Source organism: Rutilus rutilus (genome assembly GCF_951802725.1).
Source record: "Rutilus rutilus genome assembly, chromosome: 12".
NCBI classification, from domain to species: Eukaryota; Metazoa; Chordata; class Actinopteri; order Cypriniformes; family Leuciscidae; genus Rutilus; species Rutilus rutilus.
The window spans coordinates 19,240,630-19,262,159 of record NC_140217.1 but is presented as its reverse complement, the minus strand read 5'-3'; the positions used below and the strand labels follow the sequence as shown (position 1 = coordinate 19,262,159).

The 21,530-nt window shown below is 37.0% G+C and overlaps 1 protein-coding gene across 4 annotated transcripts in view; it reads right to left on the bottom strand.

The window, feature by feature from the left end:
* Positions 1 to 21,530, bottom strand: part of rptor (regulatory associated protein of MTOR, complex 1) — a 332,162-nt gene that overhangs the window by 243,178 nt on the left and 67,454 nt on the right. For all 4 annotated transcript variants that reach the window (XM_084426710.1, XM_084426712.1, XM_084426711.1 and 1 more), the window contains exons 3-4: positions 4,114 to 4,216; positions 3,415 to 3,497 (exon numbers count right to left, since the gene is read on the bottom strand). In XM_084426710.1, the coding sequence (XP_084282836.1) occupies positions 3,415 to 3,497; positions 4,114 to 4,216 (186 nt within the window). The remainder of the gene's footprint in view (positions 1 to 3,414; positions 3,498 to 4,113; positions 4,217 to 21,530) is intronic.

Sequence of the window (21,530 nt, the reverse complement as noted above, 5' to 3'; positions counted from 1 at the left end):
TTTCAGATTTCCATATATTGTTTTCAGATTCACCTTCACTCACTCATTTGATAGAGCACGATATAGATGTCGGCGACGCAAAACCAATATGCCAGTGTTTTTATCATGTATCTTTGGATAAACAACGTCATCTTGAGTTTGAAATTAAATATGTGGTTGAAAATAACATCGCTAAACCTTCCTTTTCAAGCTGGGCATCACTTTGTTTACTGGTGGGAAAGCCAGATGGTGAAAGGTGAATAACTTAACAAAACCAGATTCTTTCCCATTGCTCCGAATGGAAGATCGTGTAGATTATGTCGGTTCTGCGATGTATGTCAGTAAATTGGATTTATTGAAAGGATATTGGCAAGTGCCTTTAACCACTTGTGCACAGGAGATTGCCTCATTCATTACCCCTTCTGGGCTACACTTTTGGCCTTAGAAATGCGCCCGCTACTTTTCAACACTTGATGAACCATGTAACCTCTGGGTTGAATGATTGTGCTGTTTATTTAGATGATGTGGTTGAATATAGTGACACATGGGAGCAGCATCTTTTACACGTCCACGCATTGGACAGCCTTTTTAGATCCAGGTTGACGCCAGTCAAGTTGGGGCTGGAGCTGTACTGTTGCAAACTGATGAACAGGGTATAGAAAGACCAGTTTCCTATTTTTCCAGAAAGTTTAAGTCTCACCAGTTGCATTATTCCACTATTGAAAAGGAGGCAATCAAATTTTTGATTTAGACTTCAAAAAACTGCAAAGCCCATGTAACAAGTGGTATTTTTCCAATTGTGGTATTTTCAGACCACAATCCACTTACCTTTTTGCAATCGTTGCAGAGCCCAAACCAGCGTCTTATTCGATGGTTTCTCCTTTAGCAACCATATCCTTTGGAGAATCGACACATAAGGGGTGTGGAAAATGTACTGGCAGATACCTTATCTCGTGACCCATGTGAGAGTTTTTGCGATTGATTCAGTTGATGTTTTTTTTTTTTTTTTTTTTTTTCTCTTTGTGACCATTAGGGCTGAACGATTAATCGCAACAAAACCGCATGCAATTTGCGATTATTTTATGCGCAGCTTGTCAGGGGAGTGCGGCTGATCGGTAGTAAATACTGCCCCATTTGAATGCCAGAGGGCGCTCTAATGTAAACACGCTAAAGCGCACGTTTTTGCGATTGATTCAGTTGATGTTTTGTTTTTTTCTGTGTTCTCTCTTTGTGACCATTAGGGCTGAACGATTAATCGCAACAAAACCGCACGCAATTTGCGATTATTTTATGCGCAGCTTGTCAGGGGAGTGCGGCTGATCGGTAGTAAATACTGCCCCATTTGAATGCCAGAGGGCGCTCTAATGTAAACACGCTAAATATGCCGCCACAGAAGTACAATAATGTGCATCGTTCCAGGAAATCCCTATCGCTGTAGCTGAATAAACAGAAGATTGAAACACTTTGATTAAACATGACTTATAAATACACGACTGCCTTATTCTGTGTAAGAAGGCACATCATCTCACAGAAGGAGGAGCTCAGCTGTCGTTATGAAGTGAGTTTGGAGTAAATGCATGTTATTAAATGTTGTCTGTTGTTGGACGAGATTCATAAATGCTTCTCATGTTTTGAAAAGATGTTTGACGCGTGTTGTTTTTTTCAAATGCACGTTATAAGTGACTCAAACTCACACTGCGTTCAGATGGAGCAGTGTTTACAGAGCCATACGTCAATGACAAACTGCGCATAAAAATAAAAATAATAAAAAAATAATCGCAGCCTTTGCGATTTTAAAAATCGCGATAAGCCATCTCGATTTAAGTGCGATTACATGGAAAGTGCGATTAATCGTTCAGCCCTAGTGACCATGGCTTTTCCTAGGCGCCGGGAGTTGCTGTTTTCAAGTTGCAAGGGGGAATCAGATTAAGAAGGTACCATACAGGGTTTGCAATCTGTTATAATGATTTTGGGTTAAGTGGTAATATTTAGTTTTTTCGTTAATTAAGAATTAATAATAATTTTCTTATTTATTTCAGAGATCCTTTGCAATGATCCTCTTTCTTAAGAGGGGAGGTGTTATGGGTGTGTTTTGTTTTCTTTGTATTTTTTGGTTTTGTATTTCTCTTGGTTTTGTAGGTGGCAGCAGAGATGAGGAACACCTGATTCAAATTAGGAGGTGGAGATTTACAGATTTACGTTTCAGTTCCATGCATGGGGAGGGAGTAAGGAGAGGTGACATCATCTACGGCTGGCCTCTTGTTTCCTCGCTAAAACCTGATCAAGCGTCTATCGGCATTTTGGGACATTTCAGATGGCATTACAATTATTATTGCACTTTGTGAAACCCCTAGAATTATGTAATAAACCTTATTCATTATATCAAGCTTTTGTTTTGATTTCCCTATATTGTTGCGGCCACGAGTCGGCCGTAATAGTATCTTCACTGTAATAAAATTAAATATGACAAAACACAACCCTGTCTCTTTTTGTTAAATGTCAGTTTTAATTTAATGATCAATAATAGCCATTATAAAAGTATAAGTAAAAGTTATAAGAAGCTATACAATAAGAAATAAAGCAATCAATTCGGTCAAACATACAATGTCAACGCTCTAGTAGGCTACAAAGGTAAAGTTAAATAGCCTAAAATAAAGTTATGAAACTTCAATTTGCCCTCAGTCAAAACAATTTGCCAGGGAACAAATTATAGATTCATGAGACCAAAGATCGCCCGTTAGATACACACGAGACGAATTACATCTCATGTTTAACCACTACAGAGACATCAGAGTCGGCAGCAAACTTCAGAAGGAATAGCCAAGATAAGGCTGTTCCTGGTGGGGCACATAACGCTGAGCAGCCGCTGATCGCCTGGATAACGCAACTCCGAAAACATCAGATCAAATTTTCAAATAGGCGCTAACTTTATAAATAAACCACACATTTGAGCTTTAAACAACTACATCCTCACCTGAAAAACTCTTTAAACTACATTTTGTGACACAATAACAGTTCTGTCATGACATTGGCATGGTAACGGATATGACAATGTTGGTATGTTAGGTCTTGGCGGAATTGATCTGCAGCTGCTTTAATTTAATTTAATTTAATTTAATTTAATTTAATTTAATTTAATTTAATTTAATTTAATTTAATTTAATTTAATTTAATTTAATGCATTCTGGGATACCTAGCTGTCTCAAATCCGCACAAGTCACATCTCAATGCATCCTCGATAAAAGGGGAGGATCAAGAACACATCCGGGGATTTTAACTGTCCTTGGCTAGATGTGAACTTTGAATTGGAACAGTACTTGGTTGCTGCGACTGATGACATTTCACAAGTCCACAAGAACACAAGTACAGAAAGAACGCATATTGAGAAACAGCCTGTGTGTTATATGAGGTAACAGCAAGGTGGACCGCTCTTACCCTGGGCTGCCAGTTCTCATACTGTTTCTGCAGGTTGGCCCCTATCGTCTCCAGGGCTTTCTGTGGACTCATAGACAGAGGGTCTAGAAGATAAAAAAAAGAGAAAAACACACATTACAGTATTACTGTAAATTCAGACACTTTTATATGCTACTACATACTAATACACTATTATGCAGAAGAATGCCAGATAATATACATTTTATCTAAGGAGTCTTATAGAAGTACAAAAGTCATCCCAGAATAAAACCTGTCTGAAACACAAGTGAAACACAGAAAATGGGAAAGCGCTTAAGTTGGAAGCTGAAACACAAACACAAAAAAATCAATTCTGTATGGATTATGAAACATATTTCTGCTCTGCACACGTCATAACTACTAAAATACAAACAAAAAAAAGTTCAAAAAGTTTTCTCTGAGGAAAGTGTTCATTAAATTGGTGTATAGCTGAATTCATAAAAGAAAAGGGACAAAAAAACAATGTTTATTAAACCAAACTGCACACTGCGCTGTCAACATTTATTAATTGACATGCATTCAACATATTGCTTATTTCTCAATTTTTTCAGACACATGTACAAAGTAATGTCCTTCTTTATTACACACAGGGGCGTCAGACAAGAGGTAATGGTGGAACAGAGTTACAACCGAGGGGGAAACCATTGTATGGTTATTTGGTGGATATATGGGCAAACTCACCTATCCAGCACTCTAGTCTGGCACAGGGTGAAGTCTTGACTACATCAGGAGGGTCCACGCCAACATTGAGACATAAAACTAGAGCCACACTTACAGTTTTCATCTGTAGGAACAAATAGGAGAAAAAAGAAAACTGTAAGATAATTTAAATAAGTCTACTGAAAATCAGAAAATCTACAGAAATGAAAAGGGTACAATAAAAAAAAAAATTAAAAAAAAAGACTTTAGAAAAGCAGCAAAAAAAAAAAAAAAAACAGCACGCAACCACTAGTAAAGTTGCAAATGCGGCAAATCAGTGGTGGTTAAAGTAGCGGCAAAGCGACGGTGTGCAAATGGTGCCCGTCCACCCGAAATCCCATCACTTGTGTACACAGCTCATTGTAGCGGTTAAAAAAAATAATATATGGCATATATACATACATATATATACATACACAATATATACACACACATATGTATATATTGTGTGTATATAAAAGTTAGTTCATGCATTCATGACCTCGAGACTAGATTACTGTAATGCTTTATTAGCTGGTTGTCCTGCATCCTCAATAAACAAGCTACAGTTAGTCCAGAATGCCGCCGCTAGAGTTCTTACTAGATCAAGAAAATATGATCATATAACACCGATTTTATCATCACTGCATTGGTTACCTATAAAGTTCCGTATTAATTACAAGGTATTGCTACTGACTTATAAAGCCCTAAACGGCTTAGCTCCAGTCTATTTAACGGATCTTCTATCGCCCTATAATCCATCGCGCTCTTTAAGATCACTTAATTCAAGGCTTTTGGTCATACCTAGGATATCCAGAACCACCAAAGGAGGGAGAGCATTTTCACATTTAGCTCCAAAACTCTGGAATAGCCTTCCTGATAGTGTTCGTTGCTCAGACTCGCTCTCCCAGTTTAAAACTAGATTAAAGTCGCATCTCTTCAGCCAGGCATTCATATAATATTTTTAATCTTACAGTTCAAATTACAATCCGGCCTCTAGTTAATAAACGCCAGAGGAGAACTGGCCCCCGACTGAGCCTGGGTTCTCCCAAGGTTTTTTTTTCTCCATTGGGTCACCTGATGGAGTTTTAGGACACCATTAGGTCATTTGATGGAGTTTTTCGGTTCCTTGCCACTGTTGCCTTTGGCTTGCTCAGTTGGGGATATTCTGGGGATATTTAATCTGATTTTATCAATCAATAAATTCCACTAGAAACAAACCTTGTTGTATTATTTTAATTTAATACTGTGAAGCTGCTTTGATACAATCTGTATTGTGAAAAGCGCTATACAAATATACTTGACTTGACATATATACATACACAATATATACACACACACATATATACATACATATATATACACACACACACACACACACACACACATACATACATATATACATATACATATATATATATATATATATATATATATATATATATATATGTATATATATATATGTATATATGTATGTATGTGTGTGTGTGTGTGTGTGTGTGTGTGTGTGTATATATATGTATGTATGTATGTATGTACCCCTAATATGTATGTATATATATATATATATATATATATATATATATATATATATATATATATATATATATGTATATATATATACAGTGAGGAAAATAAGTATTTGAACACCCTGCTATTTTGCAAGTTCTCCCACTTGGAAATCATGGAGGGGTCTGAAATTGTCATCGTAGGTGCATGTCCACTGTGAGAGACATAATCTAAAAAAAAAAATCCAGAAATCACAATATATGATTTTTAAACTATTTATTTGTATGATACAGCTGCAAATAAGTATTTGAACACCTGTCTATCAGCTAGAATTCTGACCCTCAAAGACCTGTTAGTCTGCCTTTAAAATGTCCACCTCCACTCCATTTATTATCCTAAATTAGATGCACCTGTTTGAGGTCGTTAGCTGCATAAAGACACCTGTCCACCCCATACAATCAGTAAGAATCCAACTACTAACATGGCCAAGACCAAAGAGCTGTCCAAAGACACTAGAGACAAAATTGTACACCTCCACAAGGCTGGAAAGGGCTACGGGGAAATTGCCAAGCAGCTTGGTGAAAAAAGGTCCACTGTTGGAGCAATCATTAGAAAATGGAAGAAGCTAAACATGACTGTCAATCTCCCTCGGACTGGGGTTCCATGCAAGATCTAACCTCGTGGGGTCTCAATGATCCTAAGAAAGGTGAGAAATCAGCCCAGAACTACACGGGAGGAGCTGGTCAATGACCTGAAAAGAGCTGGGACCACCGTTTCCAAGGTTACTGTTGGTAAAACACTAAGACGTCATGGTTTGAAATCATGCATGGCACAGAAGGTTCCCCTGCTTAAACCAGCACATGTCAAGGCCCGTCTTAAGTTTGCCAATGACCATTTGGATGATCCAGAGGAGTCATGGGAGAAAGTCATGTGGTCAGATGAGACCAAAATAGAACTTTTTGGTCATAATTCCACTAAACGTGTTTGGAGGAAGAAGAATGATGAGTACCATCCCAAGAACACCATCCCTACTGTGAAGCATGGGGGTGGTAGCATCATGCTTTGGGGGTGTTTTTCTGCACATGGGACAGGGCGACTGCACTGTATTAAGGAGAGGATGACCGGGGCCATGTATTGGGAGATTTTGGGGAACAACCTCCTTCCCTCAGTTAGAGCATTGAAGATGGGTCGAGGTTGGGTCTTCCAACATGACAATGACCCGAAGCACACAGCCAGGATAACCAAGGAGTGGCTCTGTAAGAAGCATATCAAGGTTCTGGAGTAGGGTTGGGCGGTATTACGGTAATATCGGATACCGCGGGATCTTAAAATAGCACCGGTATCAGTTTCAATACCGTCATTACCGGCACTTATATAGCCTATAATATATATCATTTATTTATTGCCTAAAAAATGCTTATGTGTGGTTGCAGTTTGGCAATATTTCTGGTTCCAACCGAATGAGAAGGGAGTAAATATCGTAAATACTGACGAGGCAATTTGTAAATTGTGCAATAAAAAGGTGACCGCGAGAGATGTAAACACCTCTAACGTCGCATCTCGGAAAAAAACGCCCACTCACTGCTGCCAGGATACAAAAGCGCATTAAGTTTCGTATTTGTTAAAATATTATAATGTTATTTTTTCCATCTTTGTTGATTATGAAAAGTGAACAGCACAAATAAGATGGGATGCATCGGGAGTCAGACGATTTGACCACTTCAATAAATTTAGTTTTGTAAAAGGCCTCTTTAAAACGAATTTCGTTTTGTATAAATTGTATCTAAATTTTTATAAAATTTTCATCAACCAATATTGCCTGGATTTAATATAATCATGACATGATGGGCATGCCGCTGTCACTTGCATTGAAATCTCATAAAAAAGGCTATGCCTCACTGACATGACAAATAAATAAAGCTTGAAATTTCTTTAAACGAAACAATTAAAAACGAAAGAAATAGGCAACTCACTGATTAGGCTAAGTAATCCATGATGTGCATTTCTCTCGTTCATACAGAGATGCGATCGTCAATTTCATTAAACGAAACAATTCAAAACGAAAAGAAATATAGTCTGATTAATCAATGGTGTGCATTTCTCTCTATAGCGTTCACTATTGAGATGGCGATCGTCAATTTCTTTAAACGAAACAATTCAAAACGAAAGAAATAGGCTACTCACTGATTAGGCTAAGTAATCCACGATGTGCATTTCTCTCTAGGCGCGTTCATACGGAGATGCGATCGTCAATTTCAGTAAACGAAACCATTCAAAACGAAAATAAATAGACTAGCCTACTCTCTGTAATCCATGATGTGCATTTCTCTCTATAGCGTTCACTACGGAGATGCCGATCGTCAATTTCTTTAAACGAAACAATTCAAAACGAAAAGAAAAAGGCCACTCTCTGATTGTGTAATGATGTGCATTTCTCTCAATAGGCGCGTTCACTACAGAGATGGCGATCGTCAACTTCCATCTTTGCAGAAAAGTTTTATTAATAAAAATCAATGGACACGCGTCACCGGATTACAAAGGCACTTCTTGCTTGTTGCACGCACACAGATATTATGTTGAATAATGGTGGGCTCCGGCTCATAATAACAGTTAATGCCGTCGGCCTGACTCAGACACAACGTGCAGGGGTTGGGCTTGATTTTTTTGTTGTTGTTTTTTTGCCCGATCTGGCATTCAGTTTCTGAACGGTGTAGGCACAAGCCAACAGTTTGGTGATGCCGTCTGAGCCCATTATGTCATAATTTTTAATTAGTCACGGTAATACCGTATACCCCGGTAAAATAGGGAGGCGGTTTGACGGTTTCAAAATTCGCATACCGCCCAAGCCTATTCTGGAGTGGCCTAGCCAGTCTCCAGACCTAAACCCAATAGAGAATCTTTGGAGGGAGCTCAAACTCTGTGTTTCTCAGCGACAGCCCAGAAACCTGACTGATCTAGAGAAGATCTGTGTGGAGGAGTGGGCCAAAATCCCTCCTGCAGTGTGTGCAAACCTGGTGAAAAACTACAGGAAACGTTTGACCTCTGTAATTGCAAACAAAGGCTACTGTACCAAATATTAACATTAGAGATGCACCGATTACAATTTTCTAGGCCGATTCCGATTTCCGATTTTTCATTGAGTTTGACCTGCCGATACCGATTTTAGCCGATTCCGATTAAATTTTTTTCTAACCACTTTACAGCACACACAAATATTTATTTTCGATCTTTTCTTTAACCCTTTCACGCGTAAGTTTAAAATATTTTAACTGACACCCCCACCCCACACCCCTGAGTGAGTTTTTTCAAGGCGAACGTTCCCTTTAATGTTTCCATGGCGACGCGTCACGCGATACACCGCAGCCACAATAATACTGTATGACAGATGTGTCGCTTTTATTTCGCTTTTCCTTTTTTATTCAAAATATTCACAAACTTGCTTACCATGTCATCAACTAGCCTATCTGATATTCCGATTCTCAAATACGTGTAAGTGAGTGTGTTTGGTCGTTTAAAAACTTTTATAAATAATCTTGATCTATAACATGAGATGGGCGCCGCAATGTTGTCCTGTCAGTCGGATTTACAGCACGTGAATTCATCAGTTTCTCCCGAAATAAATGCAAGAAAGTGGCCGGTGAACTGAGAAGAATAGAGTAAACACTGCTTAGTTGTGATATATGACAGCGCTGAACGCGTCCGACTCTGGCTCAGCGCCAGCCAACACGCGAAAGCACAGTTTGAATCTGGCAGTTATGCGACGTCACTGAACATTCTAAATGTGGCACCGTACTCTCAGGGCCACAGAAATAAAAATCCCATATATGAGACCGTACAGCTCAAAAGGTTAATAATGCGGCGGCGGCGGCGCCCGAGTGCATTTGACCGGCATAAAATCGGCATATGTCAGACTGACCGGCCGGTCGCCGGTCATGGCCGATCACGTGAAAATCGGCCAATTCCGGTCACCAGCCGATCAATCGGTGCATCTCTAATTAACATTGATTTTCTCAGGTGTTCAAATACTTATTTGCAGCTGTATCATACAAATAAATAGTTAAAAAAATCATACATTGTGATTTCTGGATTTTTTTTTTTAGATTATGTCTCTCACAGTGGACATGCACCTACGATGACAATTTCAGACCGCTCCATGATTTCTAAGTGGGAGAACTTGCAAAATAGCAGGGTGTTCAAATACTTATTTTCCTCACTGTATATACATATACATATATATATATATATATATATATATATATATATATATATATATATATATATATATATATATATATATATATATATATATATACATATTAGGGGTGGAGCCAACCCGAATACGGTATTCGGAAAGCACAAATAATGTGTTTTTTACGAATACTTATTTCGAACAAATACTTTTAAAAATATTTGTATTCGGGAACAAGAAAAACTTTATATCAAAAAGCTGCGTTTCCTCATGAGACATGGCGACTGGCGGTGCTGCTGATGTGGTGGCTGAAATATTTTGGATTAGGCTAATGTCACGTTGTCATAAGGGGTAGTTCACATAGCGCGTTTTTTGCGCGTGCAGATTTCAAATGTAGGCGCGCGGCAAGCGCGCTTATAATAGAAGCGAGCGGTGCGCTGCATAGCAACGACAGACGCCACGGGAGGGCAAGCGCTTGTGGAAAGGAGAAAGCGTGCGAACTGCGCTCTTCATGATTACGAAGTATCAGCAAAGAATTAATTGATTTCTAGCCCTTGCATTAGCTTTAGATATATTTATGGAGATGAGAAATGAAATAAAAAAGCCGTCATTTTGTCATTAATATCAGTCCGTCAGAAAAGCAGTTCTAGGCTTATTCTTGGCTGGATAACTCTTAGCAGGTTTAAAAAGCTCTTTTAAAATTAAATATGAATGCAGTTTTGGATTAAATATAAGTACAGTCAAGTCAAATAAAACATGTTTTATTTCCTGTTTGGTAACACTACAATAAGATACCATTCATTAACATTACTTAATGCGCATCTAACATCAACACATTGAGTGAACAATATATTTTTACAACATTAATTAATGTTTGTGAATGTTATTTAATACAAACACTTGATTGGTCATGTTTGTTCACTTCATTCATTGTGCATTAAATAATGTTAACATAAATAATGTTAACTTTTGATTTTAAAAATGTATTTTTAAATGAACCCCAAGGAGAATAATTGCGACAGTATATAGCCTAACTATTGTTTATTGTTAGGTCATTTTATCTATTGTTATCTAACAAATGTAATATTAATGTAGTGTTTTTAATACTACAGTTTCCATCTTTGTAACCGTGATATAAACTTTAATATATGTAAATTTAATCTAAATTAAGCTTTACCGAAATTGTTACCGAGAACCGTGGATTTTCACAGGTATTGGTACCGAATACTGAAATTTTGGCACCGTGACAACACTAGTAGCTCTGTTAGCTTGGTAATTTAGACAATAGGCTGTTGACAGAGTAACATTAACGTAGGTAATGGCTGTTATGTTATTTTATTTTCAATGACGTTCCTTGTTACATGTTCATTGCTGGATTTATGGAAAAACATCAACCAATATTGCATATCCATAATTATTATAATGGATATAATTAAAGAATACTTACACTATAACGTAAATTAGAAGTGTAACGCAAAAAAAATTGATTTTTACACCTATTTTGAAATTTACTCGAATACAAATACAAATACAAATACTTTTCCCCTCTCAACAAATACAAATACAGATACAAATACCGGCTGCTTTGCACACCCCTAATACATATATATATACACATATATATACACATATATATATATATATATATATATATATATATATATATACATATATATACATATATACATATATATATATATATATATATATATATATATATACACATATACATACATATATACATACATATATATATATATATATATATATATATAAATAAATATATATATATATTTATATATATATATATACACATATACATATACATATATATACATATATACAGTGCAATGCATAAGTGAATACACCCATGCTAAAGTTGACTAAAAAGAGGAATAAAAATCATATTTTGGAAATTGAACTTAATGCCTTAATTTAAAAAATTAGGAAAAATCCAACCTTTAAGGACACCAATTTTCTTTGTGAATGAATAATGTATCGTAAATAAATAAATGTTCTTCCTTAAAATACATGTTGCATAAGTGAGTACACCCCTATGTTAAATTCCCATAGAGGCAGGCAGATTTTTATTTTTAAGTGTTTAAATCCTTTAGGTGAGTGTGTGTATATATATATATATATATATATATATATATATATATATATATATATATATATATATATATACACATATACATACATACATACATATATACACATATATATATATATATATATATATATATATATATATATATATATATATATATACACACACACACTCACCTAAAGGATTATTAGGAACACCATACTAATACTGTGTTTGACCCCCTTTCTCCTTCAGAACTGCCTTAATTCTACGTGGCATTGATTCAACAAGGTGCTGAAAGCATTCTTTAGAAATGTTGTCCCATATTGATAGGATAGCATCTTGCAGTTGATGGAGATTTGTGGGATGCACATCCAGGGCACGAAGCTCCCGTTCCACCACATACCAAAGATGCTCTATTGGGTTGAGATCTGGTGACTGTGGGGGCCATTTTAGTACAGTGAACTCATTGTCATGTTCAAGAAACCAATTTGAAATGATTCGAGCTTTGTGACATGGTGCATTATCCTGCTGGAAGTAGCCATCAGAGGATGGGTACATGGTGGTCATAAAGGGATGGACATGGTCAGAAACAATGCTCAGGTAGGCCGTGGCATTTAAACGATGCCCAATTGGCACTAAGGGGCCTAAAGTGTGCCAAGAAAACATCCCCCACACCATTACACCACCACCACCAGCCTGTACAGTGGTAACAAGGCATGATGGATCCATGTTCTCATTCTGTTTACGCCAAATTCTGACTCTAACATCTGAATGTCTCAACAGAAATCGAGACTCATCAGACCAGGCAACATTTTTCCAGTCTTCAACTGTCCAATTTTGGTGAGCTCGTGCAAATTGTAGCCTCTTTTTCCTATTTGTAGTGGAGATGAGTGGTACCCGGTGGGGTCTTCTGCTGTTGTAGCCCATCCGCCTCAAGGTTGTGCGTGTTGTGGCTTCACAAATGCTTTGCTGCATACCTCGGTTGTAACGAGTGGTTATTTCAGTCAAAGTTGCTCTTCTATCAGCTTGAATCAGTCGGCCCATTCTCCTCTGACCTCTAGCATCAACAAGGCATTTTCGCCCACAGGACTGTCGCATACTGGATGTTTTTCCCTTTTCACACCATTCTTTGTAAACCCTAGAAATGGTTGTTCATGAAAATCCCAGTAACTGAGCAGATTGTGAAATACTCAGACCGGCCCGTCTGGCACCAACAACCATGCCACGCTCAAAATTGCTTAAATCACCTTTCTTTCCCATTCTGACATTCAGTTTGGAGTTCAGGGGATTGTCTTGACCAGGACCACAGCCCTAAATGCATTGAAGCAACTGCCATGTGATTGGTTGATTAGATAATTGCATTAATGAGAAATTGAACAGGTGTTCCTAATAATCCTTTAGGTGAGTGTATATAGTAACGGCCTTTAGAGCAGTTACTTTGGTTTTGAGCAGTAGTACCTCTACCATGCTCTAGGGGGCTCTCCAGACTACTTTTCCTCTGGATAAAAGGCAGGGAGAAGAAGAGTAGGGTATGTTTGGTTGGAGAGAAGCATGGCCTCCTTCTGCTAACCTTATGTGTAGTCCGGATTGAGAAACTGTGGTTTTAAGATCATCCAAGTAAGTGTTGTTATCATTGTTTTTGCTGGGTTACGTCATTTTCATGTAATATGTTTGGTGTTAATGTTAGCTTGTATGTTTTTATTTAGAAGGACTTATTAAGTTCCGTATCAATTACAAAGTATTACTACTGACCTATAAAGCCCTAAATGGTTTAGCTCCTGGGTATTTAACGGAACTTATATCGCCCTACAATCCATCGTGCTCTTTAAGATCACTAAATTCGAGGCTTCTGGTCATTCCTAGGATATCTAAGTCCACTAAAGGAGGGAGGGCGTTTTCACATTTATAGGCCGCTGTACGTGAGCTGTATCGTTCAGTTTCGTTCCGACAAACAGGGCACTACTTTTTTCTTTTGCTCAATATGTTCAACGTTAATAAAAGGTATCCAAGCAAAAAGTTCTCCATGCATTATCCTGCAGTTAATGAGAAAAGTGTAATTTATTGGCGCACTATATTGACTGCGTATTGAGACACATAAAACTGTTGAGCTAGATTTTCAACCAATCAGCATCGAAAATGTAAGTAGATCAGAGCCAAAATCAAGGCAATATCACTAAGCACATGTAAACATGGAGGAGGACGTAAGCAGCGCATCTTCATCTGATAGCGGCGATCAAGCTCGATTAACACCCGTAAAGTGTATTCTTCATGTCGGAAAAGATGGTGGGAAAGGTCCGCAGCCCTTTACTGAAGTCTGATAAAAAATAAAATAAAATAAAAAATCAAGCAATGTGCGAAGGAATGGCTCAAAACGGCGGACACTACGGAGCTAGCTATTTCTAATAAACATGTTGCCCTCCAGGACAAACCGGTCTCTGATGTCCCAACAAACTACGGGTTTCACCCGGCCTGCTATCAGCGTTTTATAGACAAAAAAACGCTTGACTTGTGCACTAAAGCGTCAAGATAAGACTGAACGGTTGAAAAGACTTGTAACCCCGGTTGAAGGCTCTGAAACAGTTTCGCCAAAGAGGCTGCGTTCCAAGTACAGCTTGATGAAAGTTACCCCTACCACAACAACCACTTTTTCAAAGCCATCAACAAGCCAGCACGTTCTGCCTAAATTGTGCATAATTTACAAAATGTTTGTTCGGTTTATTACAATCAACAGAAAGCATCAGCTTGACAAGTTGGTGCAGTCTGAGACAGAAAATGCAGGTATGTTTACTCACTTGAATTGAATGTTATGCAAGCTAATATATTGCCAACTGGGTTTATAATTTATTCTTCATATCTTTAAAGGGATAGTTCACTTTGAAATTAATTTTTGATATGTTTTAGCTTACCTCAAGGGCATCCAAGATGTAGGTGTCTTTGTTTCCGCAGTAGTTTCAATTTTGATATTTTTAGGTCAAACCGTTCTTGTCTGTCAGTCATACAATGCAGGTCGATGGTCACTGTCTCAAAACACAAGCACAGAGTCCAAATTAAAACAATTCCCCATTGTCCAAATTAAACAATTCCCCATCGTAAGTACACATTGATGGCCTAAGACACGAAACGAGCGGTTTGTGTGAGAAAACGAACAGTATTTATATCGTTGTTATCTCTTGAACACAGCACACGTCCAAATGATCTGACGGCGCGGGCGGTATAGATATATACATAGATGTCGCCTTGGCTACGGTTTTGTTCCAATGAACTGCAGTAGCGAAGGCGACATCTAGTGTATACATCTATACCCGCCCGCGGGCGGGTATAGATGTATACACTAGATGTCGCTTCGCTACAGTTTCGTTCCAATGAACTGCAGTAGCCAAGGCGACATCTATTTATATATCTATACCCGCCTGCGCCGTCAGATCATTTGGACGTGTGCTGTGTTCAAGAGATAACAACGATATAAATACTGTTCGTTTTCTCACACAAACCGCTCGTTTCGTGTCTTAGGCCATCAATGTGTACTTACGATGGGGAATTGTTTAATTTGGACGATGGGGAATTGTTTTAATTTGGACTCTGTGCTTGTGTTTTGAGACAGTGACCATCGACCTGCATTATATGACTGACAGACAAGAATGGTTTGACCTAAAAATATCAAAATTGAAACTACTGCGGAAAAAAAAGAAACCTACATCTTGGATGCCCTTGAGGTAAGCTAAAACATACCAAAATTTTATTTCAAAGTGAACTATCCCTTTAATATAGGACTTCTTCGTGAGGCAGCTCGAATGAAATCAGATGAGAGCATTCTGACACACATTCGTGGGAAAGACTGCATTGCAATCGAGGTCTGATACCACAAATCCTGCTATCGAGATTACACAAGATTTCTCAGCAAAACTCAAAGAGATAGGTAGGTACAAAAAAATGTTTGTTCACAAATCTGTGGGGTCACACCAATTACATTTACATATTGCGTGTGAATGCAATGTAATTCCATAATCAAATTATTTCTCTATAGAAGGTAGGGCTTTAAATATACATGTCCTATCTAATGCTCTTGGTGCCCTTCACATTTTTCTATACATACAAAAGGACCAAGACTATTTCAAATTAAATTTTAGTGACATCTGATATTCAAATTTAATTAATTACTTGTTTATTTGGTCGTGACAATGCATGTTAATTAACCTCTTACCCCCCCCCCCCCCCGCCTGAACCGAGTAAATTTTTTCCATTTTGGCTTTACCCAAATCTAAAATCTTCTCAACTGGAGAGCAACAGTGTAATGCCTCAAAAAACAGAGAAACCAAGGCACTCTCAGCGTAATGCCTCATTTGAAAGCTAAGACCTACTAAAGTGATTGTAACTTTGTCACATTGTTGCCGCATTTTTGTCACATTTTTGTTGCGTTTTCGTCACGTTTTTGTCACTTTTTTGTGGCTTTTTGTCATGGTTTTGTCGTTTTTTTTGTTGCTTTTTCATTGCTTATTTTCATTGCTTTTTTGTCATGTTTTCGCCTTGTTTTTGTCACTTTTTTGCTGCCTTTTCATCCTGTTTTTCATCGTTATTTTGATGCTTTTTTTTTAACTGGAGAAAATGTGCTCGGTTCAGGTGGGGGTTAAGAGGTTAACATACATCAGACTCATGCATGTAAACACGCCACACGGATTGTATTCATGGACTAATTTGCATCTGTTTACCCACACTCACACTCTAAAACACACAAACTCATTCATCCTGACATATTGTACATGTTTTCATTTGCCTATCAGAGAATAGTTGCTTTGCAGGTGACTCATTAAGACTTTCTGTTTTCCTATTTCAGAGCACGTTACTCAACTGTCCTGCAGTATCAGAGAGGCTACAAAGCATTCTGCAAAACAGTGATTGAGGATCGCCTAATCGAGAAGCAAGAAATTATCCGGATGACGAGGCTTGTGCAGTTGTTTTGTAAGGCTATAAAAGAAGAAGGATATGACGTTAGATCATACAGGTAATAATTATACAATTGTGAAGTTTGTGTTCCCACATAAATGTTGGCTATAAAAACCCAAGTTAGAACAGTGATTTGTTTTCTGTGAAATTATGAATTGTTGTATTGTTTTCTTCTATGACAAATATCTCTTATACCTCGTATCTCGTGCTCCTGATTAAATGTGAAATTGAAAAATATTTTATTCACCCACAATTAAGTCACTAAAAAGGTATCTCTATTTTACAGGTCCGATCTGCTGAAGCGTTTCCTACAGCGAGATTATCCACAACTACTCTTCCATAAACCTGTGCGACGGAATCTCAGCGAGATGGTGTTTTATGAAGGACTGTCAGCTACAGACTATATTAAAATAGGACATATATGGGCCATTCTACAGAATTGGTGCAAACTGCTGTCCCTCATCCAAAAAACACATTTGAAAAGCATTTAATTATTAAAATCTTAGATGTTTACTAAGATCCTTCAATTATCTATTGAAACCCACAATAATATTTAAGATATCAGTAAGCTTTATATATATAAAATCATAATTTATGGGCTACTTTCAATTAGGAGGTGGCTGTCCCAAACCCTAACCCCTAAATTTCAACTTGTGAAAATGATATTGAAAAAATTTTTGCAAATTTTTCCATTCTTGTTTTAAAAAAAATATTTTTGTTTTTTTTAAAAAAATGAAGTTAAAAAAAATATTTATTTTATATTTTATTTTTAAATCATGAAACTTTATCAAAAAAAACATGTCCCGCATTTTCATGTCACTACCAAAACAGTGAATGTTGTAGTCCATTGGCTGAGACTGATTTTAACCACACTCCTACATTTTTGATCAGGAAATATTCCTGTGTCCCTCTCTCTCATGTGCTATATGGTGAGTAGATTGATCCCATCATTTTGAGGTAAATGTGTTCTAAAGTCTAAAAATCTGTGTGTAACTTTAAGGAATGTCACTACCAAACTCATTTTTTCTGCTATTGAGAATTTTTTTTTGGATGTTATTCCATAAAATTTAGTTGTTATATGTGTTCAACTGTTCTGACCAGTGATTGCTAACCATGTGCTGATTAGCATCTTCAAGCTAGGCTCAAAAGTATCTAAAATTGTCACTACCAAAACAGTCACAACCGAAACATTTTCTTGAAGTTTCGGTTGTGACATTGTTTTGGTAGTGACAAAAGGGAACACATAATCCTTTATTTGGAGGAATAAACTACATTTTAGTACAGTTATGCAAATAATTACTACTGTAGTATGTTTTAGTAGTGTTTTAGTATGCAATATTCTGTTAAAATTCTGTAATGTAATGAGGTTACAATTACTTAAGGTTGCAGTCCATGATACTAGCTTAGGTGTAAGGTTGTTGTCAGTAATGTTAATTTATATGATTAACTTGACAGGGAGAATGACATAAAACACCAACATGCCTAAAAAAAATAGAAAAACTACAACAGAGAGACAGAGAGAATACAAACAAAGGTTGAGGGAAGACCCAGTGAAGTACGAGGAATACTTAAGGAAAGAAAGAGAAAGAAATAAGAAACGAAGGGAAGAAGGAAAGTTGAAGAGTATCAGTGAATTACCTGACAGGGAGCAAAGAGATGTCAGAAAAGCATGGAGGAAAAGACACAGGATGATGGTGAAAAGACAAAAAGAGGTGGAGACATTTTGCAGGGCTTCCACACCACCTAGCACTTCCAGTGAGGGTGATCAGACACCAGTACACACACACACACACACACACACACACACACACACACACACACAGTTCAGTGGTTCTGGAGATTTATCTGAATGAGGAAAATTATTCTGAAATTAATGTTTTATGTACACACACACACACACACACACACACACAGTTCAGTGGTTCTGGAGATTTATCTGAATGACTCATAAACAAAATGTTGAAAATGTGCAAATAAAACAAAGTGGTTCTGAGTCTACATTGTAAGTTGTTGTTTTTTTGGGAAGAAAAATCTAGGAGCATACCTCTTCTCACTTGCACCTCAAGACCCAAAGTATAGAATAGCTCTAGGTGTTCTTATAAGATATTTACTGTCAGATGTGTGTCTGCTATATGTACTGACTGCATATGTGCATCATAGTTATTTATTTATATTAACATAAAATGTGGACAGTCTGATTCAGCCATGGCAAACTAATTATTGTGGTCACTACCAAAACATTACTGTCACTACCAAAAATGTGCAGTCACTACCGTAACATGGGATGTTTTGTCAAAAATAAAGTATATTGAATTATCAACTAAGATGTTATGATAGTGTTTGGTTCAATGCATATTCAAACTAATGAATCCTTAACTTTGAAATCAGTACGATAAACTTTATGCCTTCTACAAAGAAAGATTGGGTTCAAAATACAACAAATCTCATAAATCACACTTAAAATATTATTAAAATTATAATCTTTATTGATTTCACCAGTAAAAATATTTTTTAAAAATAGAAAAAATATATATTTATAAGGTAGATGTAAACAAAATCTTAATAGGTCATTATAAGCCTTCTTAATAAATTATTTAATATTGTGTTTCGGTAGTGACAAATTTGGGGAGAAGGAAAATATTCCAGCATTTTCTGAAAATACAATATGAGAATTAACTGCACAATTACTAGAAAAGCGTACCTTGGATATTATACAATTTGCATACATGCAAAATTTGTGGGAAAAAACAAAAAAATTTCAAGATGTTTCCAACTCTGACTTTGCACCAATTCTGTAGAATGGCCCATATATTTAATATAAATAAGTCAAAATTAAATCTTGTTTACAATAATCATTCCTGTGAATATGTACATGTAGTGCAGTTACTGCTCGTGTATGCGAATTGACAATTCACCATTAAATGTGTTATTTTGAAAAGTGTTTTTTTATATATATTATATTTTGGCTTAATTCTATTTGTTATTCAGATTTTACCTCAAATAGTACCTTTGAATTGGAACAACATAATGAGAAGTAATTGGGATGTTAATGCTACAGTAGAAGTTTTCTTGATAATCTTATGTTTACTGTGCCTAGATAGCAACTTCAGGTACAGCAGGGGAAATAAGTATTGAACACGTCATCATTTTTCTCAGTAAATATATTTCCAAAGGTGCTATTGACATGAAATTTTCACCAGATGTTGGTAACAACCCAAGTAAGCCATACATACAAAGAAACAAACAAAAATAAGTTCAGAAATTAAGTTGTGTGTAATAATGTGAAATGACACAGGGAAAAAGTATTGAACACATGAAGAAAGGGAGGCGCAAAAAGGCATGGAAAGCCAAGACAACTGCTGAAAACTTACAGTAATTAAAAAGCAATCCAGCCCCCTGTCAGTGGAAATTAATAACAGCTGGTTCAGTCCCAAATGATGGCCTACAAAAAGGTCTCATTGCCAAGGTGTCACACAAGACACATCTCATGATGGGTAAAAGCAAAGAGCTGTCTCAAGACCTTCGCAACCTAATTGTTGCAAAACATAATGATGGCATTGGTTATAGGCGCCATTCTAAGCTTCTGAATGGTCCAGTGAGCACTTTTGGGGCCATAATACGGAAGTGGAAAGACAATAATTTCACCATAAATTTGCCTCGACCAGTGCTCCTCGCAAGATTTCTGATAGAGGAGTGAAAAGAATAATCAGAAGAGTTGTCCAAGAGCCAACACCAAGTTGTATGGTGTTTTTAGGGTAATGTGCACTGCCATTTCTCCTCCAAATATGGTGTGTATTATGGCATCCAAACAGTTCAATTTTGCTCTCATGTGACCACACTATATTCTCCCAGTATTTCACTGGCTTTTCCTAATGTTGTGCAGCAAACTTTAAATGAGCTTCAACATGTTTTTTTTTTCAGTAATAGAGTCTTGCGTGGTGAGCGTGCATACAGGCCATGGCGGTGGAGTGCATTACTTACTGTTTTCTTTGAGACAACAGTACCTGCTATCTGCAGGTCTTTTTTAAGCTCTCCACAAGTGACCCTTGGCTCTTGGACAACTCTTCTGATTATTCTTTTCACTCCTCTATCAGAAATCTTGCGAGGAGCACTAGTCGAGGCAAATTTATGGTGAAATTATTGTCTTTCCACTTCCGTATTATGGCCCCAAAAGTGCTCACTGGACCATTCAGAAGCTTAGAATGGCGCCTATAACCAATGCCATCATTATGTTTTGCAACAATTAGGTTGCGAAGGTCTTGAGACAGCTCTTCGCTTTACCCATCATGAGATGTGTCTTGTGTGACACCTTGGCAATGAGACCTTTTTGTAGGCCATCATTTGGGACTGAACCAGCTGTTATTAATTTCCACTGACAGGGATTGCTTTTTAACCCTCTGGGATCTAAGGTGTTTTTGGGGTCCTTGAGATGTTCTGACATGCCCTGACATTTGTGCTTTTTTCAGTTGCTTATAAACATATTAATGGCAAAGGTGTAATTACACTCTATTTAGCACAAACAGGGCTACCATAATATGTGAGCAACATGAATGTACATGTTTGCATTTTTGAGAGAATAATGTTTATGCATGGTTATTGAAAAAACTAAAAACTAAAGTTTCTGAAATAAGGCCACAAAACACATACTAAATATGTGTCAATAAGACTTTTGACTAATGGATGTTGTCG